At 42.9% G+C, this 11174-nt stretch overlaps 1 protein-coding gene across 1 annotated transcript; it reads right to left on the reverse strand.

Moving 5' to 3' along the window:
- Positions 1465-6219, reverse strand: LOC8055722 (thioredoxin-like 2, chloroplastic). The gene is made up of 4 exons (XM_002440722.2): positions 5794-6219; positions 4848-5033; positions 2326-2490; positions 1465-2001 (listed from the first exon to the last, which is right to left on the reverse strand). Exons 1-4 carry the CDS (start codon positions 5977-5979, stop codon positions 1864-1866), a joined length of 675 nt encoding a protein of 224 aa, XP_002440767.1. The 5' UTR covers positions 5980-6219; the 3' UTR covers positions 1465-1863.

Consider the following 11174-nt stretch of genomic DNA (forward strand, 5'->3'; position numbering starts at 1 on the left):
AATATTTGGAACAAACGCTTGTAAGATATGCGTATAGTCAAACATGCATTTAAACACATGTGAAACATTTTGGAACAAACACTTGCAACATACGCGTATGGTTATTGTAATATATGCAAAATCTAGCTAAACACACTTAAAACATGCGCAACATTTGGAACATACATTTGCAACATATGTGTATAGGCACTGCAACATATGCAATATCCAGATAAAAAAGTGCAACATCTAAATAAAACAGCTGAAACATTTGGAAGCTATAACTACAACATACAAATATAGCCATTGAAACATACTCCCTCCGTCTAAAAAATAAGTGTTATTTGCGCTTCTCGAGAAATAAATTTAACAAAATATATACTAAAAAAATATTAGTACTTATAGTACATAATTAGTATTATTGGAAAGATCTTTAAGTCTAGTTTTTAACAAATTTATTTAAAGATACAAATATTGCACATATTGTCTATGAATCGAGTTAAACTTGTGTCACGAAAACCTAAAACGATATTTTTTTTAGAACGGAGAGAGTAGAGGATGCGCAACATCCACATAAAATATCAAACACATAGACCAGTGCGAAGCTCGATGTCTACGATCACGAGGGAGCATCGGAGAAGCAAATGGTGTTGCAGATGTGAGTGCTCCCTCTCACAAACTCCATTCTCTCTCTATCACGGCATATGTATGACATCACTCTCAATTGCATATGAATAGAACACACCATGCACAATACTGTCAGCATAGCCTACGTGGTGGACTATTGTTGTGCTCCTGACAGATTATTATAGCATGAGGACCAAGAAAAAAGATAGAGACCACAGGTGGAATGTGATGTAAACAAGACACTAGCAACATATCCTGGGGACGCGAGTGGTGAGAGGAGTAATTGGTGATTGAAAATAAATTAATTAAAGAAGGTCACGATAATTAAGAAAAGTTCATAGCACGGGACACGGGAGACGCGCAGCACGCAGCATGTAGACGGATCCCTCCGGATGGACGTCCGTCCTACGGTAAGCATTAATCTTAAAAAAGATTATAATAAAGCATGCTCAATAGAAATTACTCTGTACTTCTATTTATTAAGTTTGGTTCACGCTTATTAAGACTAAGAAAAACGCTGAAGCCAAACAAGATAAATTAAGTTGGCATGCGTACTACCTCCATCCTATAAAGAATATAATTCAGATTTAGTCTAGTAAAACTATATTAAGTTTGTACTATTAACATGTATTCCATAATTAATCTAATGATACTTGTTTAGTTTTGCCAAATATATATATTTCAATATAAATTTTAATCAAACTTAACATATTGAATTAGAACAATGTAGATTTTTTTTTCTAGGACCAAGAGAGTAACACTGTTGTTTGTTTTTGGTCAAGATCCTGATCTGATGTGATGTGAACTTTACAACAAACAAAGTACAATCTGTTAAAACAACGGTGGAGACGTGCAAAATGATAGTGGACTGACAGACTACATAAAACGGCCCACAAGGGCGCTTCAATGTTCATGGCGTCTTCACCTAAAATGATGTACAATTCTAGGTTCTTCTGTCCAGCAAAAGGTACAGTCATCACGCTATAATACACTTTTTCCCTTTCGGGCCTTGTTTGCTTGTTCCCCATTACAAGGGGGTAAAGGGGATTGGGAGGCTAGGGATTTAAATCCCCTCCACCCCCTGGGATTGATTTGCAACCAGACAAGGCTTCAAGAATGCTTTTACAATAATCCATGCATGTGATTCATGAATCGAGGGTACTTAGATTCTACTGAACTGATTACATTAAGATCTAGAGTGAAGAAAACAATGAGAAGGATGTAGAAGTGGATAGGGAGGAGCTCATTCTGATGAATCTACCGTGGACTAGCTTCTGCAGGTTTCTCTTGAGGGCTCGTGCTATCCAGCAAGTCAACATCGCCAACTCCAACAGGTGGACCAATGCTGCAACGAGCAGTGTTGTGCATTGCAATGGCATCCTTCAGCTTTTGAAACTGTAAATGCAAAATGGCTTATTTAGGTACAAAACTGTGCAGAAGTAATACAATGAGAATGATTTACAGCTCAACCGTTGCAGCTTGTTCAGAAATATGAAATGGAAAAGTGCAGTTCATATTCTAGCACAATCAGAAATAGAAAACAGAGGGGAGAGATGGTATGAAAGAAAACTTAAACTAAAGCCAAAAGAAAAAAGAAGAAAAAAAAAGCTCACGATATTTCACAACAAAATGGGATTCACAAAAGGCATCAAATGTATAAAGGGATCACTTATCTCATTCAATATCATGCAGCAACAGGTGAGGCACTCACACTCATACCTTAGCTAAGGAACAGGAGAAAGCCACCAGTAGCCCATCAGCTCCACGGTAAAAATGGAAGGAAGGAAGAACTTTGACATTCAGTCGTTTGCACATAGGTTTGTTTTCATCAAAATTCACTTTTAGAAACAATATATCAGGGTTCTCCAAAGCTGTCCGGCAGAGCTGGTATCATTGAAAGAGCATCAGATTTACAACAGATTTCAGGAACTATATAAACTATAAACGCTACTACAGGTCGATCAGATGGCAGTGTAAATAGATCTACAGTGTCAGAATAATGAGTAGGTAAAGGCAAACATTCAAGAGACTAAAACATCTCTATTATGGGTTTACTATGCATCTATACAAGCAACTAAAACATCTCCAATATGGATTTACTCAAAGTGCACAAATATTTAGCATGAGCGAACACTTTAAGTGGCTAACTGGTTATCCCTTAGTGTGTGCTCTTCGCTGAGGATGTGGTACTAGTTGGCAAAGTCACACAGGGTTAATAGGAATGGAGTTTCAATAGGAATGGAGTCATGGAAACAAGACTTTGGAAGCGAAGGGTCTAGTCTCAACCAGCGCAAGGGATCAATGTTACAGAGTGATATCAAGGAAGATGTTAGTCATAGATTCAAAGCTGGGCGGATGAATTGCTCCAAGCTTCTGGCATCCTCTGAAGGTGCCATAACCCACAGAAGCTAAAGAGTAAGTTATTTCGGACAGCAATTGGTACCAGAGTGTTGGGCAGTGCAGAATGCTGGCCTACCAAAGAGTGGCATGTCTAGCTGATACATGTAGCAGAGATGCACATGTTGCAATAGATTTGTGGTCATTCTAGCTAGGAAGGGTCGACTTCAAAACAATAATACAAGTGATAAGGTAGGGGTGGCACTGATTCATTGCATCTTATGTCACGCCAATAATGTAAAAAGAGGCTGAGGTAGGCCAAACTTAATGTGCGATGAGGAAGTAAAGAGGGCTTCAAGAAAATGGAACGAAAGATCTATCTTTGGGTGGAGGCATGTCGTAATCAGCAATCCATATCCCCAAAGCAAGACCTAGGGTATAGTTCACCTTTTACAAGGTTTTTTTTTTGGAGTCACCTTTTATTACTGTTACTAGTTTACTACAGTTATTACTACTGCTACCTCTTCTTCTTCATGCGACCCCTGAGGTTTTTACTTTTTACTGGGTTTCATCTGTAGCCTACCCCCAACTTATTTAGGACAAAGGCTTTGTTGTTGTTTTAGTAAACCTTGTCAGTTGCTAGTAGTCGTCCAAACTCCAAAGGTATCTTGACCAATTCACAGTTATAGGTTATAACCATAAACTACTTAGTCCAGGCTGAAATAGAACTCTCAAGTGCAGAGTAGTTCAATGGTAACAAGTTGATAGCCAGAGCATAGATAACCAGTTGCAACTCAAATTCACAGTATACCTAAGTTAGATGACCAATGAAAATGTGATGCAAGTAGGATTGTAGCAAAGACAAAAGGTCTTAACTATCATTCAGTTGCACTGAATGTTTTCAGGAAGCTTGTCAGCTGTTATTCCCTGCCTGTTAACTGTTCAGTTTTGTCAAAATGTTAACAAACTTGAGTTTCACGTGACCTAAATGCAAATATCTATGCTCTTTCCACTCTAAAAAGGTTCCAATACCTCCATGCGACCAAACAAAGTTCTGAGCTCCCATTCTACAAATTATGTACATGTATCCACCTCAATCCACATGTGTTGAAGTGGATTGGAGTGAAACTTAAACTAATTTCCACTTCAATCCACCTCAACACATGTGGATTGATGTGGATACATGTGCATCCAAACAAGGCCTTATTGGAAACCAGTTCCACTACTCTACACTGTAGTCCAAAACATCCAGAAATAAGGATCGTATTAAGTAGTATTAGCCTAATGACAATCTTTAAAGTTGTTGCAATGGGAAATTCCAAGCACTTAACATTTCCCCAAGAAACTTGTTACAAATTACATTGTTGCAGCCTTGCAGGCATTTCTAGATTCCATAGTATTACTATCTAATCTGCATTTCGCATCTAGATTCCCTAATATCATGCACTTGGAGGACCCTCTCAAGTCATGATACAACCCTGGCAATAACATTTGTGTTCATTTACTTTTTCCATTTAAATGAGGTGCTCATAGGGGTAGGGTGTGCGTGCGTGCGTTCATAGGGGGGGGTGTGTGTGTGCTCGTGTTTGTGAGCGTCTGCGTCTGTAACTGGGTCTCGCAAAAAAACGATAACACAGAGGAATGCATTGCTAAAGGGTGTATAATTTGACAATACGACTTTCCTAATCTTAGGACACCAAAATTAATGCTTTGACATGCTTTTAAAGAGCTACAATGTTTCAAAAATAATATTCAATTTGTGCATCCTAAATGATATGTAGCAGGTAACAATGCAAAGGCATAATTAACACTAGGAGTACAGCAGGTAACCATTAGAAATATGACGTGCTTCAGACAGAACCAATCAAGCATCCAGTAGTTATATTCACGATTAATATCATTACCCTTGGAAAGAGAGCCCTGCATGAACCGCACCAGGTCCCGTAGAACTCAACAATAACAAGCCTGTCTCCAGCATCTCTAAGTGCATCCAAGAACTCCACCGTGGAGTGGATGTCAATCATGTTTGGTCCAGCATTTTTCTCCCACCATTTCGGTTGCTCACCACTCTTTGGCTCTGCTGCATAAGTCTGGAATAATCAACACGACAAAACCATAACAATCAAACACCCTGCAGTGTAAACTAAGTAGCATAGTCCCGCATGACTGAACACAGCACACAAGCCTTTCTTTAAAACATGCACAAGTTCAACCAAGCAAGAATCGCACAATTCAACTAAAATAAAGTGCAATTGAATATTCCACGTTACCACACATCCTGGTGAACTACTTAGACACGGAGAGGGAAAAAGGTAGCACTCAACACACTGCTTAACACCAAAATGAAGTAATGAACCCAAATGAAACAAGCACCAATGCACTATGTAATTCGCATAGTACAGTGCTTACAGTAAGTCACTGGTATGCATTTTCTTTTCACATGGCAGAGCAATAGAAATAATAGTAGATTCAGAACTAAACACCAGACACTCCCGAATCTATAACGAGGACACTGGAAACGAAGAGGTGTAATTCAACAAATTAGTCGACTTACCTTATGACCAACTGCTCAATGAGCAACAAAATATTGAAGGCACAGAAGAAACCACGAAATTCACCTACGATTTTACTCGCTCATAAATGGCGTGGAATTGCAAGGTCTCCTACGCGGTACAAAAACCGTATACCCTCTAATCTACAGTGGCAATACAGAGCACTGCAGCAACGCCACAAACCTCCCTCCTCCACATCGTTCACACCGGAAAGTCCCAACAACGCGGTAGAGCGGCACACCGCGGCGGCTGACAAACAACAAAGCCGGATGCAGATATTTCAGCCCAGGACGCGCACCTTGTATCGAGTGAGCCGGCGAGGCCGGGGTTGCGGGTGAGCGGCCGCCAGGCGCGCCCGCCGCGGGGAGCCGGGCGCCGACAGCACCCAACAGCACGGCGGGGACGAAGAGGCGGATGAAGAGACGCCGGATGCGGCTGGCGACGGCGCGAGGAAGCGGCGCGGAAGGAGGAGAGCGTCGGCCATCGGTGGGTTCACCGCTCCGGGCGCCCGCTAGACGGCCGCCGCTCTAGGCGCCGGCGCAGGGGGCATCCGAGTGCGGGGAGGCGGCGCGCGCGAGCGCGGAGAAGCAATTGGTGAGGCGCCGACTTCGGGCGCCTCGCCGCTCCGCTGCTTCGTCGGGGACGGGGAGGGTGTGGTGGAGATGGGGCTGGCTGACGGATCGGTCGGGCGTCGCCGTGGATGGAGAGATTTGGGTAGCCGAAATGATGATACACGAGAAAGCCCTGGAGGAGGCTGTCACTGGTGAGTGGGCCAGAGGTTGAACTTAGGTCTTGTTTAGTTCACTCTAAAAACTAAAAAAAAATTCAACATTTTCCCTCACATCGAATCTTTAAGCATATACATGGAACATTAAATATAGATAAAACAAAAACTAATTACACAATTTGTCTGTAAATTACGAGACGAATTTTTTAAGCTTAGTTACTCTATTATTAGACAATATTTATCAAATAAAAACGAAAATGTTACAATATCAAAATCTAAATACTTTTTAGATCTAAACAAGGCCTTAGTGGATTCGATGCTCCCGAATTTGCAGATTTTGAACTCCAAAAAGCAAGAACTACTGTTGTCTCCGACAAATTACCAAAAGGCTCCCCAATTGGTTGTAAAAAAAAGGCTCCCAATTAAAAATACTGCTATTTAGGAGATTTAAAGCTTTTTTTTGTCCCTTGCTAAACTTTAGTCACTGTAGTAACTAAAGTTTCAAACACACTGACTAAAAATGAATTAAAATAGTTTAATTCTACTAGTCATCTAAAAGTAGCTAAAATAATTTTAGTTGACTAAAATTTAGCAAGAGCCTTAAAGTGCTTTAATCCAACAGATTGCCTTTTGGACATGTCCAACAAATTGCTTATAACTTCAAATATCACCTGGACATGTCAGAGATGGTACTCTTGGCTAATTATTTTCTCTCTTTTGATCTAAATAAATGAAACACAAAGCCCTTCTCGAGTAGATAGTGTTCAGTAAAACATTCTCGATCTTGATTTATTGGCCGTAGATACTTTTTAAATCCTTTTCAAGCTCTTGTAGACACCCAAGAACACGTCCCCTCCGCGTTATGACATTAGGGTGGTTTAAAAGAAAAAGTCTACTTTTCGTCTCCTATTTTTTATGAAAATCTATTTTTCCTTCCTTAATTTCTAAATCAAACAAACAACCTCTCTCAAGTTTTCAAACCGTGTATTTTACCTCTCTGGGGCAGTTTCAAATACGGTTTTGCTACAATGAATAATAGTTTTGCTAAAGTAACGGTGTTTTATCTTTTTCTTTGTTTAATTATGTTTGTTGAGTCTTTAAAAAATCATATTAAATCATAGAAAAATCATAAAGTGAGAGATGCAATTTTGTTGGTCTCCACATGAGTAGATCTACACAGTGAACATATAATATGACATGCTTTAGTACAAAGTTTTTGCTATGAAGGTTTTTGTGTTTTTTTCTATATTTCTTTATTTATTTATTTGGTTGAATCTTTGAAAATTTATAGTAAATCATAGAAAATTATAAAATAGAAAATCTAATTTTATAATTTTGTTGGACTTCATATAAATAGATATACACAGTAAACATACAATATGGTATGCTTTAGTCCAAAAAAGTAATTATAGAAGTTGCAACTATGAATTATTTTAATTAATTATACAAAAGTATAGATATAAAGTTACAATTAAAAAATTATATTAGGCCTTGTTTAGTTCCTCACCCAAAAAGTTTTCACCCATCCCATCAAAAGTTTAGACACATGCATGGAGTATTAAATATAGATAAAAAATAAACTAATTACATAGTTTTGTTGAAAATCATGAGACGAATCTTTTAAGCCTAGATAGTCCATGATTAGCCTTAAGTGTTACAGTAACTTACATGTGCTAATGATAGATTAATAAGGCTTAATAAATTCGTCTCAAAGTTTCCAAGCGAGTTATATAATTAGTTTTTTATTAGTATCCGGACACCCCTTCCGACATCATACGAAACATCTGATGTGACACCCAAATTTTTTTCGCTTTCCAACTAAACAAGCCCTAAAGCATACTATATTATATGTTCACTGTACAGATATGCTCATGTCGAGTCTAACAAAATCAGATTTCTAATTTTATAATTTTTCTATAATTTACTATGATGTTTCAAAGATTTAGCCAAAATAAAAAAAGAAAAAGATAAAACCTTCATAGCAAAAACTTTGTACTAAGTATACCATATTATATGTTCACTGTATAGAACTCACGTGGAGTCCAACAAAGTTGGATTTTTATTTTATGATTTTCTGTGATTTACTATGATTTTTTAAAATTTAGCCGAAATAAATAAAAAAGAAAATACAAAACCACTGACACTGTAGGAAACTACTATTTGTTGTAGCAAAACCGCCTTCAAAAATTGTTGTAGGGAGGTAAAATGTACGGTTTGAAAAGTTGATAGAGGTGGTTTGTCCGGTTTTAAAGTTAAGGGACGAAAAGCAGACTATCATGAAAGTTAGGGGAGGAAAAGTAAACTTTTTTCTTGTTTAAAACCCACTCAACTCCACACGCACGAGAAAATTTGGAGCATTGGTGACTCCTTGGTGAGCAGACACCTGTTGTCGGCGTCTAGACTCGTGGTCTAGACACAAACAAGTATAAGAATGCGTGACTGTCTAAGCCCGGATGGTGATGCAAGTGGAACACAGAGAGTTTATACTGGTTCAGACCAAGGATGCCCTACGTCCAGGGAGATCGGAGGTCTGTATTGCCTTGCACCCAAAGGTGCTTGTAGTAGGGGCGTACAAACAGGTTGCGAGAGTGGGCTAAGTCCCAGGTCTCGGCTTGGTGTGGTGGACAGAGCGCTGATTGTCACTCTGTGTGTGTGGACTCACTTGGAGTGTGGTGATCGTGTGTTGTTTGTATGGGTGGACCTGTCTCGGTTGTGAGCCCTGGCTCCCCTTTTATAGCCTCAAGGGGAGGTAGGTATTTACATGAGTGATCGGAGATTTCCTCTATTGAGTAGTGAAACCACAGTCCCGACCCTGTAGAAGCTTGCCCATCCCGTCCTTGAGGCATGGCTGATAGCATGGTTGCTGTTGTGGAGGGTTACCGAGCCTTGTTGGCGTTGTGGGGGTCGGATCGGTGATACTGCTGCCTGTCCTGTTAACAGTGAGAGAAGACAGCAAATAGTGACGCTGATTAATCTCCCCCATTCCTCTTTTACTGTGAGGCAGTACACCACAGCAAAAGAGGTAAGGTTGCATAGTGAAAGAGGTAAGGCTGCAGTGACCGGGGTGGTTGGAATAGTCGCCACCATGCCCTGCTGCGACATGGGAGTTACTACGCCTGTCACGTCGTGGGTACGGGCGCCGTGCGTCGGAAGCCTTGCACAGTAATGGGGGATCGGGCGAAACGGCGCCGGCGCCCGAGCCCTAGAGGGGTCGGGCAAGGCGGAACTCGCGCCCGAGGCCAAAGGGGTCGGGTGAGCCGTGGTTTGGTCCCGAGCCCAAGGAGCCAGACGAGACAGGGCCCGCGCCCTGGTGATTACGGGTGGTTTGTTTTGTCTTTTGTGATTTTTATTACTCTGATTTGGGTATCTCTTTTTATGGTACCCAACAGTAGCCCCCGAGCCTTTGGAGGGGTGAATGCACCCTTTCAAAGGTTCTCTTTCGATAGACTGTTGGATTTAGAGCTTCTTTACTTTCTCCGGAGGGTGCGCGCGAGCACACCCGCCGGGTGTAGCCCCCGAGCCTTTTGGAGGAATGGTGTTATTCCTTCAAAGGCTTTTACCCCTGAGTGTTGTAGTCGGGAGTATTGAGGGGTAGGTTGCGTGTTCTTTACACGTAGTGCCTATCCCCATTGTGCGAGGAAGCCCCCGAGCCCTTTCCCCGCAAGGGTCGATCAGGTTCTTTCTCGTCTTTGTAATTACGTCCCTCATTCGTCCTTTCGCTCGGAGGAGGGGTGGGTTGCGCCGTACTACCCTCGATGGGCGAGTATCGACGTTCCTCGGGAGCTGCAAGCGGGTAAATCCAAGTGGATGTCCGAGTCCCATTCGCTAGGGGTCAGCTAGTGGCCTTATGGGCACATCTCAAAATACCCGAGGGCAGTCGCGGTGGATGTCGGAACCGTTCGCTAGGTTCTGAGGGCTCGGTGCCTCCCTCGATGGGATCCCACTCGCGCGACACCCGCATGGGTCTCGGATACGACTAGCAAAGACGCGCCGACCCCCTGTGGGGCTCGGACCTTGGCCTCTATTGTGCTCATCTTCAGTCATCCCTCGCTCAGTCATCCTGAGGCGACTGTTCGAACCTGTTTTGCAGGTCAGTCTTCGCAACCTCTGGAACGTAGGTGGCCATGGCCTGGGGGATTTTGCCTCGAAAGGTTTTCAGATTTGGTGTTAGGGTCGGGCGAGACGGAATCTGTGCCTGACGAAGACCACCTGGCAATTTTTTGCTCGGGGTCAGTAAGGGGTCGGGCAAGACGGAGTCTGCGCCCGACGGAGACCGCCTTGCGACTTTGGTCAACAGGGGGTCGAGCGCCGCTTGCCCTGGAAGGAACCGCCCTGACATATCTTTTCAGGGCGCTCCTTTTGAGGCGCCGCGCATGGGGAGTCGAAACGGCCGTGCCGTTGTGCCCTGACCGGACGAGATGTTTCACCTGCGAAATTAATGCGCGCATGCGGCGGGCGTGAGAATCGGAGGTAGTGGGCGCTTCAAATTTTCACCTGATGAGGGAGTGGGCGACGGTTGCTCTTTTTCCCCCCTTGGTCTTCTGCGCAGGCGGCGTGGCCGTGGTGCGCTCCTTCTATAAAAGCAGTCGTGGGGTGTTGGTTTCTTTCCTCCTGCTCTCGCGCAAAAAAGCCCTTGCCTCCTGCTCTCCCTTTTGCTGCCGTCTTCTCCACTCCGCCCCCAAAAGCCCCACTGTTCTCACAGCCATGGCCGGCGATGATGTGTGGCCTCCCAGCAATGTGACCAGGTCCGCGCTAGACGCCCGCGTGAAGGCCGGGATCCTCCGTCCCCTCACGGATGTCGAGCTGCCGGAGTGGATCGTTCCCTCGGCGAACGACAGGGAGCCAAACCCGCCCCCGGGCTATGTGGTTTGCTTCTTGTCGTTCCTAGACCGGGGGTTCGGGACTCCGGACGGTCGCCTGATCCGGGCGATTCTTCATTACTACGAGGTGGA

This window comes from Sorghum bicolor, chromosome 9 (genome assembly GCF_000003195.3).
Source record: "Sorghum bicolor cultivar BTx623 chromosome 9, Sorghum_bicolor_NCBIv3, whole genome shotgun sequence".
Taxonomy (NCBI): domain Eukaryota; kingdom Viridiplantae; phylum Streptophyta; class Magnoliopsida; order Poales; family Poaceae; genus Sorghum; species Sorghum bicolor.